We start from the raw sequence: 19719 nt of genomic DNA on the forward strand, positions 1-19719 counted from the left end.
CCAAGAACAATCACGGTCAAGACAGGGCACGTAACGAATGAATGAATGAATGAATGTTTTAGGAAGGATATCATAAACTGCAAGAAAGACATGGAAAGAAGAATCTCTGTGAAGCCACTGGAAAAGCCAAAGCCCAGTGCCTGGAAATCCACGGGTCTGCAGGAAGCTGGAGTTCCAAGACAACTAATTACTGAGATTTAGACAGTTGTCCTTTTAAAAGAGGCTGGGCAGGAGTTTAGAAGAACTTTATTGAGATGTATATGATTTTAATTTCCTATTTCTCCTATTTCTTATGGTTATATCCTTCCTCTAAGAGGACCACAGCCTTGTCGTAGGGTTTGGAGGCTCGTGTGCCTCAATGACCCGGAGAGTACGTTGGCTGCAGTCAGGGCTTTATGCTTTAGCTCTTGGTAGGGTCATCCATGTCAAACAGGTCAAAGGGTAGAGGCCAAACTGTTAAAGGGTAGAGAGTGGTCCACCAGCCTTCCAGGTTCAGGGTTTTGAGCTCAGGGCTAAAAACCTTGACTGGTAAAATGAAAACAGCAATGAAGAATCCTTCGACATCCGAGTGTGACGGTATTCCTGAGTCTCCACCTGGGACTCGCATGACAGACGGTAGTGAAAACCGCGAGGAAGTGACAGGCACGATGAAGTCCACCAGAGACGGAGGACCTTCATTGTCAGTAGAGATCTGATCCTTTGGAAAAGAGTAAACAGTGTTGATGTCTTGGGCTCAGATCCCTCAGCAGGATTATACATCATAGTCCCCCAGGTCCCCTCCTCCTTCCCTTTCTCCTATGGTCCACTCTCCTCTCCTGTCAGATTCCTTCCTCTCCAGCCCTGGACCTTTCACCAATCACCTTCTAGCAAGTCCCCCTTCCCCTCCCACCCCATCTTTCCAAACTGGTGTCTTCCCCATTCCTTTTCAGTCCTGACAAAGGGTCCCCGCTCAAAACCTTGACTGTTTTATTCTTTATCCATAGACATTGCCTGGCATGCCGAGCTCCTGCAGCATCTTGCGTGTGTTGTGACCACACAGTATGTTTCGATGTACTCGTGATAAATCTGAACCTGCTCCTGAAGAAACATCATGAGAATGTAATCAAAGATAAGGGGAGAGATTGGGCAAGTTGGGACTTCATTCCTTGGAACGAAGGAGGCTTAACGGCGACCTCACAGAGCTGTATAAAATCACGCAATTAGTCCCAATTTAAATTAAAAGGTACTAAGTTTCATTTACTATCAAAGTTTACAACTCCGAAATTCTTCTTCTCCAGAGAGCCATGAAGTCAAGAAAGAAAGGAATGGCAGCACGATTATCCCCCTCCCCACACAAAAAAAAAAGCAAACAAAAATAGAACAGGCACATCAATCCCAAGTCCCTCCTCCCCACACACACAAAAAAAAACCAAAGAAAGATCAGGCAAAAACACACACAATATAAAAAGAACTGTAAGACTGAAATTAAAAAGTCTAGAATCCAAGTCAATAGACAGTAGGTGCAGGAGTAGGCCATTCAGCCCTTTGAGTCAGCACTGCCATTCACCGTGATCGTGGCTGATCATCTACAATCAGTACCCCATTCCTGCCTTCTCCCCATGTCCCTTGACTCCGCTGTCTTTAAAAGCTCTATCTAACTCTTCCTTAAAAGCATCCAGGGGATTGGACCCCACTGCCTTCTGGGGCAGAGCGTTCCACAGATCCACAACTCTCTGGGTGAAAAAGTTTTTCCTCAACTCCGTTCTAAATGGCCGACCCCTTATTCTTAAACTGTGGTCTCTGGTTCTGGACTCACCCAACATTGGGAACATGTTTCCTGCCTCTAGTGTGTCCAATCCCTTAATAATCTTATATGTTTCAATCAGATCCCCTCTCATCCTTCTAAATTCCAATGTATACAAGCCCAGTTGCTCCAATCTTTCAACATGACAGTCCCGTCATCCCGGGAATCAATCTCGTGAACCTACGCTGCACTCCCTCAATAGCAAGAATGTCCTTCCTCAAATTTGGAGACCAAAACTGAACACAATACTCCAAGTGTGGTCTCACCAGGGCCCTGTACAACGGCAGAAGGACCTCTTTGCTCCTATACTCAACTCCCCTTGTTATGAAGGGCAACATGCCATTAGCTTTCTTCACTGCCTGCTGTACCTTCATGCTTACTTTCAGTGACTGATGAACAAGGGCACCTAGATCTAGTTGTACTTCCCCTTTTCCTAACTTGACACCATTCAGATAGTAATCTGCCTTCCTGTTCTTGCCACCAAAGTGGATAACCTCACGTTTATCCACATTAAACTGTATCTGCCCACTCAACCAACCTGTCCAAGTCACCCTGCATTCTCCTTACATCCTCCTGACATTTCACACTGCCACCCAGCTTTGTGTCATCTGCAAATTTGCTAAAGTTGCTTTTAATCCCTTCATCTAAATCATTAATGTATATTGTAAAAGTCCCTATCCAAAATGCAAAAAATGTAGGTAACATTCTCCAGACAGAGTAGCACCCTCTCCCCTCTCCAGTAGCAGACAACTGAAAGAGCGACCCCACCAGTGATCACCAGGCAGTCTCCCTTCTCCAATAGCAGAGTGATCCCACCAGTGATCAAAAGGCAGTCTCCCCTCTCCAATAGCAGAGGGATCCCACCAGTGATCAAAAGGCAGTCTCCCCTCTCCAATAGCAGAGCGATCCCACCAGTGATCAAAAGGCAGTCTCCCCTCTCCAATAGCAGAGTGATCCCACCAGTGATCAAAAGGCAGTCTCCCCTCTCCAATAGCAGAGTGATCCCATCAGTGATCAAAAGGCATTCTCCCCTCCCCAATAGCAGAGCGATCCCACCAGTGATCAAAAGGCAGTCTCCCCTCTCCAATAGCAGAGTGATCCCATCAGTGATCAAAAGGCATTCTCCCCTCCCCAATAGCAGAGCGATCCCATCAGTGATCAAAAGGCAGTCTCCACTCTCTGACAGCAGAGTGATCCCATCAGTGATCAAAAGGCAGTCTCCCCTCTCTGACAGCAGAGTGATCCCACCAGTGATCAAAAGGCAGTCTCCCCTCTCTGACAGCAGAGTGATCCCATCAGTGATCAAAAGGCAGTCTCCCCTCTCTGACAGCAGAGAGATCCCACCAGTGATCAAAAGGCAGTCTCCCCTCTCCAATAGCAGGGTGAACCCATCAGTGATCAAAAGGCAGTCTCCACTCTCCAATAGCAGGGTGATCCCACCAGTGATCAAAAGGCAGTCTCCACTCTCCAATAGCAGAGTGATCCCACCAGTGATCAAAAGGCAGTCTCCCCTCTCCAATAGCAGGGTGATCCCATCAGTGATCAAAAGGCAGTCTCCCCTCTCCGACAGCAGAGTGATCCCATCAGTGATCAAAAGGCAGTCTCCCCTCTCCTGCAGCAGAGTGATCCCATCAGTGATCAAAAGGCAGTCTCCCCTCTCCAATAGCAGAGTGATCCCATCAGTGATCAAAAGGCAGTCTCCCCTCTCCGACAGCAGAGTGATCCCATCAGTGATCAAAAGGCAGTCTCCCCTCTCCGACAGCAGAGTGATCCCATCAGTGATCAAAAGGCAGTCTCCCCTCTCCAATAGCAGAGTGATCCCAACAGTGATCAAAAGGCAGTCTCCCCTCTCCAATAGCAGAGTGATCCCATCAGTGATCAAAAGGCAGTCTCCCCTCTCCTGCAGCAGAGTGATCCCACCAGTGATCAAAAGGCAGTCTCCACTCTCCAATAGCAGAGTGATCCCACCAGTGATCAAAAGACAGTCTCCACTCTCCAATAGCAGAGTGATCCCACCAGATATCAAAAGGCAGTCTCCCCTCTCCAATAGCAGAGTGATCCCACCAGTGATCAAAAGGCAGTCTCCCCTCTCCAATAGCAGGGCGATCCCATCAGTGATCAAAAGGCAGTCTCCACTCTCCATAGCAGAGTGATCCCACCAGTGATCAGAAGGCAGTCTCCCCTCTCTGACAGCAGAGTGATCCCACCAGTGATCAAAAGGCAGTCTCCCCTCTCCATGCAGAGTGATCCCACCAGTGATCAAAAGGCAGTCTCCCCTCTCCATGCAGAGTGATCCCACCAGTGATCAAAAGGCAGTCTCCCCTCTCCGACAGCAGAGTGATCCCACCAGTGATCAAAAGGCAGTCTCCCCTCTCCGTAGCAGAGTGAACCCACCAGTGATCAAAAGGCAGTCTCCACTCTCCAATAGCAGGGTGATACCATCAGTGATCAAAAGGCAGTCTCCCCTCTCCGTAGCAGAGTGAACCCACCAGTGATCAAAAGGCAGTCTCCCCTCTCCAATAGCAGAGTGATCCCATCAGTGATCAAAAGGCAGTCTCCACTCTCCAATAGCAGGGTGGTCCCATCAGTGATCAAAAGGCAGTCTCCCCTCTCCAATAGCAGAGTGATCCCATCAGTGATCAAAAGGCAGTCTCCACTCTCCAATAGCAGGGTGATCCCATCAGTGATCAAAAGGCAGTCTCCCCTCTCCGTAGCAGAGTGAACCCACCAGTGATCAAAAGGCAGTCTCCACTCTCCAATAGCAGAGTGATCCCACCAGTGATCAAAAGGCAGTCTCCCCTCTCCAATAGCAGAGTGAACCCACCAGTGATCAAAAGACAGTCTCCCCTCTCCAATAGCAGAGTGATCCCATCAGTGATCAAAAGGCAGTCTCCACTCTCCAATAGCAGAGTGATCCCACCAGTGATCAAAAGGCAGTCTCCCCTCTCCAATAGCAGGGTGATCCCATCAGTGATCAAAAGGCAGTCTCCACTCTCCAATAGCAGAGTGATCCCACCAGTGATCAAAAGGCTGTCTCCACTCTCCATAGCAGAGTGATCCCATCAGTGATCAAAAGGCAGTCTCCCCTCTCCAATAGCAGAGTGATCCCATCAGTGATCAAAAGGCAGTCTCCACTCTCCAATAGCAGAGTGATCCCACCAGTGATCAAAAGGCAGTCTCCACTCTCCGACAGCAGAGTGATCCCATCAGTGATCAAAAGGCAGTCTCCCCTCTCCAATAGCAGAGTGAACCCACCAGTGATCAAAAGGCAGTCTCCACTCTCCATAGCAGAGTGATCCCATCAGTGATCAAAAGGCAGTCTCCCCTCTCGAATAGCAGAGTGATCCCACCAGTGATCAAAAGGCAGTCTCCCCTCTCCGACAGCAGAGTGAACCCACCAGTGATCAAAAGGCAGTCTCCCCTCTCCAATAGCAGAGTGAACCCACCAGTGATCAAAAGGCAGTCTCCACTCTCCATAGCAGAGTGATCCCATCAGTGATCAAAAGGCAGTCTCCCCTCTCGAATAGCAGAGTGATCCCACCAGTGATCAAAAGGCAGTCTCCCCTCTCTGACAGCAGAGTGAACCCACCAGTGATCAAAAGGCAGTCTCCCCTCTCCAATAGCAGAGTGATCCCATCAGTGATCAAAAGGCAGTCTCCACTCTCCAATAGCAGGGTGATCCCATCAGTGATCAAAAGGCAGTCTCCACTCTCCAATAGCAGGGTGATCCCATCAGTGATCAAAAGGCAGTCTCCACTCTCCAATAGCAGGGTGATCCCATCAGTGATCAAAAGGCAGTCTCCACTCTCCAATAGCAGAGTGATCCCATCAGTGATCAAAAGGCAGTCTCCCCTCTCCAATAGCAGAGTGATCCCATCAGTGATCAAAAGGCAGTCTCCCCTCTCCGACAGCAGAGTGATCCCACCAGTGATCAAAAGGCAGTCTCCCCTCTCCGTAGCAGAGTGAACCCACCAGTGATCAAAAGGCAGTCTCCCCTCTCTGTAGCAGAGTGAACCCACCAGTGATCAAAAGGCAGTCTCCCCTCTCCAATAGCAGAGTGATCCCACCAGTGATCAAAAGGCAGTGTCCCCTCTCTGACAGCAGAGTGATCCCATCAGTGATCAAAAGGCAGTCTCCCCTCTCGAATAGCAGAGTGATCCCATCAGTGATCAAAAGGCAGTCTCCCCTCTCTGACAGCAGAGTGATCCCATCAGTGATCAAAAGGCAGTCTCCCCTCTCCAATAGCAGAGTGATCCCATCAGTGATCAAAAGGCAGTCTCCCCTCTCCAATAGCAGAGTGATCCCATCAGTGATCAAAAGGCAGTCTCCCCTCTCCAATAGCAGAGTGATCTCATCAGTGATCAAAAGGCAGTCTCCCCTCTCTGACAGCAGAGTGATCCCATCAGTGATCAAAAGGCAGTCTCCCCTCTCCAATAGCAGAGTGATCCCACCAGTGATCAAAAGGCAGTCTCCACTCTCCAACAGCAGAGTGATCCCATCAGTGACCAAATGGCAGTCTCCACTTTCCAATAGCAGAGTGATCCCACCAGTGATCAAAAGGCAGTCTCCCCTCTCCCATAGCAGAGTGATCCCACCAGTGATCAAAAGGCAGTCTCCCCTCTCCAATAGCAGGGTGATCCCATCAGTGATCAAAAGGCAGTCTCCCCTCTCCCATAGCAGAGTGATCCCACCAGTGATCAAAAGGCAGTCTCCCCTCTCCAATAGCAGAGTGATCCCATCAGTGATCAAAAGGCAGTCTCCACTCTCTGTAGCAGAGTGATCCCACCAGTGATCAAAAGGCAGTCTCCCCTCTCCATAGCAGAGTGATCCCACCAGTGATCAAAAGGCAGTCTCCCCTCTCCGTAGCAGAGTGATCCCACCAGTGATCAAAAGGCAGTCTCCCCTCTCTGTAGCAGAGCGATCCCACCAGTGATCAAAAGGCAGTCTCCACTCTCCAATAGCAGGGTGATCCCATCAGTGATCAAAAGGCAGTCTCCACTCTCCAATAGCAGAGTGATCCCATCAGTGATCAAAAGGCAGTCTCCCCTCTCCAATAGCAGGGTGATCCCATCAGTGATCAAAAGGCAGTCTCCCCTCTCTGACAGCAGAGTGATCCCACCAGTGATCAAAAGGCTGTCTCCACTTTCCAATAGCAGAGCGCACAGCGATCTCACCAGTGATCCGGCAGCATTTGGGAATCACGCAGTTATTTCTTCCCCCTCCCCCCAAGGGAAAGGGAACACGAAAGCGTTAAGCACCAGATTTACCCAAAGTGGAGAAAGAATGAAAAGGGAAGGGACCTGTGAGACAGCTTCTTCCTGCTGAGGGTGTTGAGTGCTTGGCTGCCAGAGGAAGTGGTTTACGCAGGTGGAATAACACTTAAAAGTCAGTTCGACAGATACATAAATACAAAAGGTTTAGGCAGGGGTTCCTCCGACCTGGGGGTCCACGGAAACCTTGGTTAACGGCAGTAAAAAGGTCAGGAACCCCTGGTTTTAGAGGGGATCGGGCTAAACGTAGGCAAATAGGGCTGGGTCACATGAGCCAGTTAGGCTGACGGGTTACGAGGATAATCCCAGGAATGAAAGGGTTAAAGTGCGAGGAGCAGTCGATGGCTCTGGGCCTGTGCTCGGTGGCGTGCAGAAGGATGAGCGGGACCTCGTTGAAAATGACCGAATATTGAAGGACCTGGGTAGAGAGGATGCTTCCTGGAGTGGTAGGGTCTCGGACCACAGGGCACAGCCTCAGAATAGTAATGTGTCCCTTCAGAACAGAGCTGAGGATGAATTTCTTTAGCCGGAGGATGGAGACTCTGTGGTATTCACTGCCACGGTCAGCTGTGGAGGAAAAGTCACTGGGTATATTTAAAGATGAGGTTCTTGATTAGTCAGGGTATCAAAGGTTACGGGGAGAAAGCAGGAGAATGGGGTTGAGAGCGAAAATAAATCAGCCAAGGTGGCAGGGCAAAGTTGATGGGCTGAATGGCCTAATTTTGCTCCTATGTCTTATGGCCTCAATGACACAGACAGAGGCCACCCTACCAATAATTCTACACCATTACCTGGTCACTGGCACATTGCGGGAGCTTGCTTTCCATCGATCAGTTACCTCTCTACCTGCATTACTCTCGGCGGACATTTTGTTCGCCAAGAGGCTCCAGGGAAATCTACAGATCACAGAAAGCAGGCCTTCTCCTGCTGGGGTCCTCTACTGCATCCATGCTCCGGGTGTGTGGCCTCCTCTACGTTGGCGAGACCCATCGTGAATTGGGGGGGGGGGGGGGGGAACAACTTCATCAAGCAGATCTGCACCAGTCGCCACAAGCGGGACTCCCCGAAGGCCAAGCATTTTCAATTCCCATTCCTTTCTGATGTATTGATCCGCGGCCTCCTCCTGTGCCAAGATGAGGCCACCCTCAGGGTGGAGGAGCAACACCTCATATTCCGTCTGGGTTGCCTCCAACTTGATGGTACGAGTATCGATTTCTCTGTCCGGTGAATAAAATTCAGCTCCCTCCTTCCTCGATCCCTCACTTTGACCTTTTACTTAAGAACATAAGGAGCAGGAGCAGGCCATCTGGCCCGTCGAGCCTGCTCCACTATTCAATAAAATCATGGCTGACCTGACCACAGACTCACTTCCACCCTCTTCTCATCAGGAACAAATTGAGCAAGCAATAAAAGCGAGGAAATAGCATTCAGATCTGTTACTTCCTCCTGGGTCCCTTCCTCTTATTTTCCACCCTCCTCTCCTATCAGATTCCTTCTTCTCCAGCCATTGACCTTTCCCACCCACCTGGCTTCACCCATCACTTTTTTCTCCCCACCCACCCATCTTTTTAATCTGGTATCTTCCCCCTCCCCTTCTTCCTCAGTCCTGAAGATGGGCCTCGGCCAAAAATGTCGACAGTTTACACTCTTCTCCACAGATCCTACCTGGCCTGCTGACTCCCTCCGTGGGGGTTGCATGTGTGGGTGCTGCTGCCTTACAGACCCGGGTGCAGCATGCAAGGAGTTAACTTTCCAGTGCTTGTTCGACCGAACGCAGAGCTTCTCATTGTGAAACTGATAACCACTTCCTGGGCATCCCACGGTCTCAGGATGCCTGGTGAGCCCCAGGAGCGTGGGCGGGCGCAGATTGAAGAAGCGCCACTGGTGCCCTGTCTGGTTGACACGCAGAACAGCCCACCCCCCCTCACTCCGTGGGCGCAGACGTTTCGACACGGGCACCACTTGACAGCACAGTCACCATCTCATCCAGTCGTAAGGCTGGGAATCAGGCCCGTAGGCCCCACTGGACTAAACTAACCAAGATTCCTATCTCTGCAGATCCCACTGTTGGCACTCCACCCTTTTCCCTCTGAAACTTTCCTACCATGTACCTGTCTGCGTAACTTTAAAACGTTGCTAATGCACCTGCCTCAACCACGTTCTCAAAGTTCAAAATATATTTATTATCAAAGTACGCACACGTCATACAACCCAGAGGTTCGCCTCCTTACAGGCAGCCTCAAAGCGAAAAACCCAAAAGAACCCATTAAAAAAAAGGACCATCAAACACCCAACGTGCAGAGGGACTAAACGGAACAAATCGAGCAAGCAATAAAAGCGGGGAAATAGCGATCAGATCTGAGGTCTGTGGGAAGAGAGGCTGTCCACAGACACAAGGCCACAGCCTCGGTTCAGTGCAGAGGCTGAACTGGACTGTCCCTGACCTCAGGCCCTGACACCCTGACCTTTTCACCCTGACAACCTGACCTTTACACTCTAGTGCCCTGACCCTTTCGCTCTGGCCCGGCGCCGAAATCCTCATCCAGGCATCGGGTTCAGTTGCTTCGAGACACTCTGGGGCCTGGACCCCCCCCCCCCCCCGCCTCGATTTGGACTGTACCCGACCTTTCCAATTCGGCGCGAGGCTGAGATCAATCGAACCTCAGGCCTTTCCTTGTCCAGGGCATCAGGCCCGCTGGGTCTGCTGCGTCAAATTGCCTCCAAGTCCAAAGGGACATTACAGGCGAGTGTTTGCGATGATCGTTTGCCGCAAAAAGTGTTATTAATGAAGGACTCAGTTGCTTTCTTTATTTCATTGGCCACCAACAAGTAGTCACTAGGTTTCCCCTTATACCAGGACAGATGACAGCCTGTTCTGTAAGTACAGGGGGTGGGGGTAGGTTCAAATTTATTTTCTGCACATGAGTGGAAGGTGGGGGGGAGTACATGATGTTGTCTGTTTATGTATTGTTTTTCATAAAGTCTATTGTTTTTCCCCCCGGGTGAATGCCCGCAAGAAAATGAATTTCTCGGTGGTGTTTGTTAGCATCTTTGTACTTTGGTAATAAATTCACTTTCTACTTTGAACTTCAAAGTTTAACGTGCAGTTGTTATCAAAGTTTTGTTTCGTGGCTGCCTGGAGAAGGCAATTCTCAGGGTTGTGAACTGCATGCATACTTCGATAATAAATGTACCTCGAACCAACCTCTGAGTGAAGAGGTTGCTCCTGATGTCCTTTTTAAATCTCCCCCCCCCCCCCCACTGCACCTTAAACCTATACCTTCTCCTTCTTGGTTCCTCTTTCCCTGGGGAGAAAGGTTGCATGCATCCACCCTAACTTTGCCCCCCTTGATTTTATACACCCCTGCAAGGTCACCTCAGTCGCCTACGTTCAAAGGACTAAAATGCCAGACTATCCAACCTTTTCCAATAACTCATTGAATCCTGGGAACATTCTCATAGATCTTCCTTTGCACTCTTTCCATCTTAATGATGTCTTTGCTACAACAGGGCAACCAAAGCTGAACGTCATTCTCCAAGCGTGGCCTCGCACACGCCTTGCACAACACAAATATTCCTGAAATACTCGGCGAGCTGGGCTCCCTCGAGAGTGCGGGGGCAACTGCAGGAGGAGACCTGAGCCCCGGCTGAATCTTTGGGCCGGATCAAAGCAGCGGAGCCCAGGCCCCAGGGCGGATAACAGACTGATGTTAGGCCGATTTACGCGCTGAGCCTGAGGGCGGAGGACGAGCCGGTGCTGGGATCACAACTCCAGGGGAATGTGCTCGCCTCAGTGCTGAATTTCAACAGATTTCATGACATACTGATATTAAACCTGATCCTGGTTCAGAACCTGTGTCTGTGTGGCTGTGGCCTGCACCCAGCAGGCTCCTGACCCGCTCGATTGGAGTTGCTGAACAGACTTCGGGGCTGCAGACGTACCTCTGGGGACTCTGCAGTTCGAGCTCGGTGTGGATGCTTTTTGTTTTAAAATGCCTGCAAAACTCGCTCTATCTTTTTCGCACATGGGATGCACGACCGTCTTTGTGGTGCGGGGATTTTCGCAAATTCAATTGTGTTTGCTTTGCGACTGCCTGCAAGGAGATGAATCACAAGATTGCATACGGAACACTTTAATAATGAACTTACTTTAAACTTTGAAGTTCAAAGTGCAAAGTAAACTTACTATATGGTACACGGATGCTACCATATACTAACATGAGGTTCATTTTCTTGCGGGCACTCACCAGGGGAGGGGTGGGGGGGGTGGAGAGGCACAATAGAACTTATGAAAACCAATACAGAAACAGACAAAACCTGTCAGTCGACAAACTGTGCAAATGAAACATAATACTGAGAACTTGAGTTCTAAAGAGTCCTTGAGAGTGTGCGTAGGTTGTGGAACCAATTCTGAGCTGTGGTAAGTGTCTGTTCGGAAGCCTGTAGGGTGCGTGGCATTGTGGGACCTGAGGCTTCCCCTGAGGTGGTCATGAAGCAGAGGCCTTGACCTGGGGTGGCAGGGTTCTTGGATAGCGGACGCTGCTCTCTCGCGGCAGCGGCCAAGCCAAGGTGAAGCTGCACCAGAGCCGTGTCCCGTGCGGGTGAGAACGCTGGCGCATGACAGAGCGTAATCTCGCCAAGCTGCCGTCGGGCCACACCACGAGCCTCTGTGTTTATTTTTGGCCGAGGAAGATCTCCAGCTGCGGCCTACTCCTTCTGTGCCAGCAAGAGGACTCGGCCACAATCGGCATGAGGAAACGCTGGAGATGGACAGGGCGCATGATGAGAAGAGAGGCCAACTCTTCATTGGACTCCCAAAGGACAGAGGAATCATGGGACACCTGTGATAACACTTTCAGGGTGCCATGTACAATACTGTGCAAAACCCTTACGCACACCAGTATAGCTCAGGTGTCTAAGACTTTTGCACAGTACTGTAGTAATCTTATGTATCGCACTGTACTGCTGCTGCAAAAAAAACCCAAATTTCATGGCACATGTGAGGATAATAAACCTGGTTCTGATATGGGTCTCTTTTGTGGACCGAGAGTGTGAAGCGGGCAGGGAGAGATGGGAAAAGGGGGAGAGGGAGAGGGAAGCACCAGAGAGACAATCTGCGATGATCAATAAAACAACTGCTTGGAATCAAATGACCTTGCCTGGTGCCTCAGGGCTGAGTGCGTCTGCACACACCCCTGTCACTCCTTCTCTGCCACCTGTCCCGCGCCCTTCACCCTCGCCATAGCCAACATCCTTTGCTCTCACCAGATTTACAACCTCGCTCTCTGCTCCACAGTGGCAACTACGGGACTGAGCGAATGTTTTAGGCGTCTGTGCCCAGGACTTTTGCACGGTACGGTACTACTAGGCCGCACTGCCCTGCAACAGGCCCCAGGGCCCTATCGTTCGGAGTGAAAGTCTGACCCTGGTTTGACTTCCCAAAGTGCGACACCTCATACTTAATCAAACGGAACGCTGTTTGCCATGCATCCCCTCACGTACCCAGCGGATCAAGGACCTCCTGCAGTTTTCAGACCATCTCTTCATCTTTGGAATGAAACTGGTGAACTTTCTCTGCACCACCTTGAAAGCCATTATATCTTTCCTCAAGTAAGGTGACCAGAAATGCACACATTACTCCAGGCAGGGCCTCACCAGTTTCCTGTACAGTTGCAGCATAACATCTTACTCTTTTTTTTATATAAAAGAGAATCTAGTGCTCTTAAATTCAATTCCATTTGCCCTTTCGATAACCTGTTGCGCCTGCAAACCAGTCTTTTTTAGCGTTTCATGCACAGCTCGCACTGCACAATATCAAACTGCACACTTTTCCCCTTTAAATAATAATCTGATCTTCAATTTTTCCGTCCGTGAGTGACCTCGCATTTACCGATGTTGCACTCCATCTGTCAGACTGTTGGGAATGGACTAGATGGGCCGAATGGCCTGTTTTTGTGACTCTCGTATGACCAGAAGAGATTGGAACAGAGTTAGGCCACTTGGCCCATCGACTCTGCTCCGACATTTCATCATGGCTGACCCATTCCCCCTCCTTCTCCCCAAAACCCTTCACACCCTGACTAACCAAGAGCCTATCAACCTCTGGCTTAAATACACCCAACGGCTTGGCCTCCACAGCCGCCTGAGGCAACAAATCCCAGAGATTCACCACCCTCATCTCCGTTCCACGTGGGTGGCCCTCCATTCCGAGGCTGTGCCCTCTGGCCTTTTGCCCTTGGTGCCATCAGGGTGGACAGAAACTTTGGTCCAGGACCTGAACGACAATCCTTTGGCAAGTACGGAGGCGCTAGTGAGCTGTCCATCCGCGGACTCTTGCGGAGCAGGTAAGGCACCCACCTCAGAGGATGGACGTCGAACATGGGCGGCTGGAGCTCGGCCAGCTCGATGGCCGTGATGCCGACTGCCCAGATGTCACAGAGCTCGTTGTAGCCCCCTTTGATCTCCACAGCAGCAACTTCAGGAGCCATCCTGTGGGCAGAACCCAGAAAGGAACGGTCACTAGTGTCACAACAAGGCATCTTTATCATAAAAAAGGGATTTTTATTCAGTTTGTACGTGGCTTGTATATTCTCAGTGTCACCTTGTGGGTGTGCATTGTTTTATGTCTAAAAGTTTGTCTTTAGACTGGCTCTAGGTTTTCACACTTGTGTTGCAGGAATCTCATTTGTGATCATGGGGATTGTTAAACTCTTTGTAATTATCACTTATATTCAATCTGGGATCATTTAATTAGCACGGCTTTTTCAATGTCTTGAATTGAATTGACCTTATTTCTTACATTCTTCACATACACAAGAGTCTCTGTATGAATGTGTGATTTATAGTAATTTGTAATAAATAGTATGTACAACAGGACAGTCAATATAGCTTAGATATACAGTTGTGTCAGCATGAATTAATCAGTCTGATGGCCTGGTGGAAGAAGCTGTCCCGGAGCCTGTTGGTCCTGGCTTTTATGCTGCGGTACTGTTTCCCGGATGGTAGCGGCTGGAACAGTTTGTGGTTGGGGTGACTCGGGTCACCAATGTTCCTTCAGGCCCTTTTTACACACTTCTCACTGTAAATGTCCTGAGTAGTGGGAAGTTCACGTCTACAGATGCACTGGGCTGTCTGCACCACTTTCTGCAGAGTCCTGTGATTGAGGGAGGTACAGTTCCCATACCAGGCAGTGATGCAGCCAGTCAATTGTGCCCCTGTAGAACATCTTTAGGATTTACAGACTCAACTTCTTCAATCGTCTGAGGTAAAAGAGGCCTTGTTGTACCTTTTTCACCATGCAACCGGTATGTACAGACCATGTGAGATCCTCGGTGATGAGTATGCTGAGGAACTTGAAGCTGTTTACCCTCTCAACCCCAGGTCCATTGATGTCAATAGGGGTGAGCCTGTCTCCATTCCTCCTGTAGTCCACAACCAGCTCCTTTGTTTTTGCAACATTGACGGAGAGGTTGTTTTCTTGACACCACTGTGTCGGGGTGATGACTTCTCTGTAGCTGCCTCATTATTATTTGAGATTAGACCAATCAGTCTAGTGTCGTCAGCAAGTTTAATTAGCAGCTTGGAGCTGTGGGTGGCAACACAGTCATGGGGTATACAGGGAATAAAGGAGGGGGCTTAGGACACAGCCCTGAGGGGCACCTGTGTTGAGGGTCAGAGGGGCAGAGGCAATCTGACAGGAAGTCCAGGATCCAGCTAAACAAGGCAGGGTGAAGGCCGAGGTCTCTGAGCTTCTTGTCGAGCCTGGAGGGTTCACTGACAATGCTGAGTGCCCTGTGAATTGTAGGGGGTTCAGTGTGGGGGGTAGAATACTGCAGATGTAGTCCTTGATCAGTCTCTCGAAGCAGTTGCCTATTATTGAGGTGAGTGCAACAGGGATTCAGTCGATCAGACATGTTACCTTGGTGTGTTTTTTTTATACACAGGGACAATGGTGGATGTTTTGAAGCAGGAGGGCACTCTACACTGGGAGAGGGAGAGATTAAAAATGTCAGTAAACACACTAGTGGGCAAGGCATCAGACTACTAACCTGAAGGTCACTGGTTTGAGCCTCAGCTGAGGCAATGTGTTTGTGTCCTTGAGCAAGGCACTGAACAACACATTGCTCTGCGATGTCACCGGTGCCAAGCTGCATGGGTCCTCGTGCCCTTCCCTTGGACAACATTGGTGGCGTGGAGAGGGGAAGGCCTGCAGCTTGGGCAACTGCCGGTCTCCCGTACAACCCTGCCCAGGACTGTGCCCTGGAAATTCCAGGCGCAGATCCTTGGTCTCTCGAGACCGACGGATGCCACACACAAACACACCTGCCAGTTGCCAGGATGCCGCCTGGCCCCGCAGCCCTGTGACTGGCCACTTGCTGGAAACACCTGCGTACCTCAGTCTCAGAGAAGACCACACTGTAGGTCACTTCAGCAGCTCTCCTCGGGGGGAGGGGGGGGCTCAGCGCTGGCGACATCGAACGGAGCGTAAAAAAAGACGTAGCTCGTCTGGGAGAGAGGCGGCGATGTTGGAGACTCCACTGCTCTTAGCTTCGAGTCTGCGATGGTGTGCAGACCTTGCCATGAGCTGCGTGTGTTGTCGGTGGAGAGCTGTGACTGGATCTTGTCCCTGTATTGCCATTTCACTGCCTTGACGAACTTGTGTAGATCATAGCTGCATTTCCTGAGCTCACGGAAAACTCTGTCTCATTGTTGTCTTTGGGAATTACCACTTTGTCTGGACACCTGTGTCGTCTGAGTGGTCCCAAATTGCTACATGCTCCAGGGTGTATTTCGGGGGGGGGGCAAACGTCAACCTCTCTCTGTGGGGCTGTTGTGGTTCCTCCTCCAATGAAATTCAGGCCAAATTCGTCTTGTGTATTGTGAGTAATTTCAGTTCGTCAAGATTTAGTATGTGCATTGTATTTTCTCGGTGTCACTTTGTGTATGCGGTGTCCGTTGGACTGTTGACCTTTTACGACAAATTGTTTGTCTTCGGACTCAGTCTGGTTTTTCAGCTCATTTGGGATCATGGGCATTGTTAAACTCTCTTTGTATTTATCACTTTTATTCAATTTGGGATCACTTAATTAGCACGGCACTTTCAATGTCCTGTGTTGTCATTGTTGTCTTTGGGGATCATTGCTTCGTCTGGATACCTATGTTGTCTGATTGGTCCTGAATTCCCATGTGTGCATTTCAGTGGGGGGAGGGGGGGCGGCTTATCAACCTCTCTTTGCTGGGTTGTTGAGGCGATAACTGTGAGAAAAAGTTTTGTCCAGACAAAACTCTAATAATGCCCATATTAACTTAAATCATATTCCAAAATTTTTAAAAAAAGTTCTCTCCCTCAGAACCCCTCTCCACCTGCCATTCTACTAAATTGCCAAGCTACCCACGGCCTCTCAAAGTTCTGGTCCCACTCTTACCAGTACGGTGTTCCGATGAAAGACATTCTTCGGGCAAACGTGGCAGTAATTTGTGCCGAAATCCCAAAATCAGCTGGAAAGCAGAGAAAGAGAGAAGCATGTTATTGGCAGGGAACATCACTGACCTCTTTTGTGGTGTCTCCAATTTAACCAGGGACTCTACCAACTCAATAACAGCCCCCCCATCCTGACTCTCCCCTGTCTCCCTGCAGACCTCAATGTAACAACACAATGTAGACATTACATTTTGAGTGTAATCAATGATTCCATCTATCCCGGCCAGCCCTTCCCACTCACATCCCAGCCTGGGCCTTACACTCACATCCCAGCCTGGGCCTTACATTCACACCCAGCCTGGGCCTTACACTCACACCCAGCCTGGGCCTTACACTCACACCCAGCCTGGGCCTTGCATTCACACCCAGCCTGGGCCTTACAGTCACACCCCAGCCTGGGCCTTACACTCACATCCCAGCCTGGGCCTTATACTCACACCCAGCCTGGGCCTTACACTCACATCCCAGACTGGGCCTTACATTCACACCCAGCCTGGGCCTTACACTCACATCCCAGACTGGGCCTTACACTCACACCCAGCCTGGGCCTTACACTCACACCCAGCCTGGGCCTTACACTCACATCCCAGACTGGGCCTTACATTCACACCCAGCCTGGGCCTTACAGTCACACCCCAGCCTGGGCTTCATTACCCATAGCCAATCTGGCCTCTCCTCTTGCAACCAGGCCAACCTTGACAAGAATTACCAGTTTACAGTGGAGTGTAATATAGGCCAGTACGGCAGTAACTCTAACACCTCCTTCCCTTCTTAAACACAGTGATGAGGCTACAGGTAAAGACATGGACTCTCCCTCCAGTTTCACTTATAGCGACAGCATGTTGCATTTTTATAGCACCGTTTGGAACCCCAGGTGATTATAAAGCTAGTGAAGTGTTTATGCAAAGCAGTGTAGGGCACAGCAGCTCTTTAAAGGTTAAAAATTTTGTATGAGCATAAGATATAGGAGCGGAATTAGGCCATTTTGCTTAACCGAGTCTTCTCCACCATTTCATCATGGTTGATCCATTTTCCTTCTCAACCCCAATCTCCTGCCTTCTCCCCGTATCCCTTCATGCCCTGACCAATCAAGAATCTATCAATCTCTGCCTTAGAAATAAAGACTTGGCCTCCACAGCCGCCTGTGGCAACTAACTCCACAGATTCACCAGGAAGAAATTCCTCCTCGTCTCCATTCTAAAAGGATGCCCCTCTATTTCTGAGGCTGTGTCCTCTGGTTTTAGACCCCCCCCCCCACCATAGGAAACACCCTCTCCACATCCACTCTATCAAGGCCTTTCACCATCTGGTAGGTTTCAATGAGGTCACCCCTCATTTTTTTGAATTCCAGTGAGTACAGGCCCAGAGCCATCAAACATTCTTCATGTGACAAGACATTCAAATCTAGAATCATTTTCGTGAACCTCCTTTGAACTCAAACCAGTTTCAGCACATCCGTTCTGAGTTAAGGGGCCCAAAACTACTCACAATATTCCAAGTGAGGCCTTTAAAAATCTCAACATTGCACCTTTACTTTTATATTCTAGTCTTCTTGAAATGAACACTAAACATTGCATTTGCTTCCTCACCACAGGCTCAACCTGCAGATTGACCTTTGGGGAATCCCCCACAAGGGCTCCCAAGTCCCTTTAAAAGATGAACTATATTTGTCAAACGTACATTGAAAAACGCAGTGAAATGTACCCCTGCGTCAAATGGAATCAGCGAGGATTGAGCCAGGAGCAGCCTCTCTGGTGCTCACGTGGAATGCCCACAGCTCACTGACCATAGCCCAATGTCCTTGGAATGGATGAGGAAGCTGAAGAGCCCGATAAATCCCAGGTGGTCATGGACAGAATGTACAAACTCCTTACAGACCACTCCGGATTCAAACTCTGATCGGTGATCGTGTTAGCTAACCACTGCGCTCCCGTGCAGCCCGTGAACACAGCAAGATCCCAAAGCAGCGACAGCACGAGTTTCAGCACAAGGCAAGGTTAAGATGGGGAGGAAAACAGGCAATTTCACACACCCGCGCCCCCCCACCCGCCTGACCACACTTACGCAGGGGCCCTGGGACAGTGCTGAGAGGGTGCAGGGTGTTGGGACCGGAGGCAAGGGTCGGTCTGATTCTGCTCGCTGAGGCTGAGGCTTGCTCCAGGCCTCATGACACTTTGCTCTGCTGTGTGGTGACTGGAGGCTGAGGCTGCAGGCCTACATTCATTCTGAAGGCTGTTGCTTGCTTTTATTGTTTGCATGATAAGTATGTGTTTTTGCTGTCTCTGCACATTGGGTGTCTTTTTTTTTGGTCTTTTTTTAATGGGTTCTTTCGGGTTTCTTGCGTTACAGCTGCCTGTAAGCAGACAAATCTCAAGGCTATGTGATTTGGACACACTTTGACATCAAAGGTACTTTGAACTTTGATGGAGATTGGGTCACTTCATAGCAACATCAGCACGTCTCTCTCGCTGCAGGGGATGATCGACCATCAGCCCCCGCTGAGGTGAGGAGCTGCCACTGGGGCCACTGTGGGATGCTCAGTCTGCAGGACCACATTCAGTCAAGGGCTGATACGTTTCAGGGTGACATTGACCCTGCTAAACTGCCTGGAGACAAACCTCTCCTTCAGCAAAGTGAGCGAACGCCTCACCTGAGAATCTGCTGGGTCACCTGTTGCGTCCAGTGCTCCCGACGCGGGCTCCTCTACGTCGTGAATTGGGGGACCGCTTCAGCAAGCACCTCCATGACATTTGCCACAAGTGGGACTTCCTGGTGGCCATGCATTTTAATTCCCATTCCCATTCTGACATGTCGCTCCATGGCCTCCTCTTGTGCCAAGACGAGGCCACCATTGGGGTGGAGAAGCAACACCTCGTATTCCATCTGAATGCCCTCCAACCTGATGGCATGAAGATCAATTTCTCCTCATGGTGAACAATTCCACCCTCCCCTTCCTCTATTCCCAATTCTTACCTTTCACCTCTTCTCACCTACCAATTACTTCCCCCTGGGTCCCCTCCTCCTTCCCCTTCTGCTATTGGCCACTCTCCTCTCCTATCAGATTCTTTCTTCTCCAGCCCTTGACCTTTCCCACCCATCTGGCTTCACCCCTCACCTTCCAGATGACCTCTTTCCCCTCCCCCCACCTTTCTATTCAGCCACCTCCCCCCCTCCTTCTCTCGCAG

At 50.0% G+C, this 19719-nt stretch overlaps 1 protein-coding gene across 4 annotated transcripts in view; it reads right to left on the reverse strand.

The window, feature by feature from the left end:
• The window catches only part of LOC132381448 (mitogen-activated protein kinase kinase kinase kinase 5-like), a 190711-nt gene that overhangs the window by 81592 nt on the left and 89400 nt on the right, over positions 1 to 19719 (reverse strand). For all 4 annotated transcript variants that reach the window (XM_059950856.1, XM_059950855.1, XM_059950857.1 and 1 more), the window contains 2 exons: positions 16479 to 16551; positions 13411 to 13542 (listed from right to left, as the gene is read on the reverse strand). In XM_059950856.1, the coding sequence (XP_059806839.1) occupies positions 13411 to 13542; positions 16479 to 16551 (205 nt within the window). The remainder of the gene's footprint in view (positions 1 to 13410; positions 13543 to 16478; positions 16552 to 19719) is intronic.

This window comes from Hypanus sabinus, chromosome 26 (assembly GCF_030144855.1).
Source record: "Hypanus sabinus isolate sHypSab1 chromosome 26, sHypSab1.hap1, whole genome shotgun sequence".
NCBI lineage: Eukaryota > Metazoa > Chordata > Chondrichthyes > Myliobatiformes > Dasyatidae > Hypanus > Hypanus sabinus.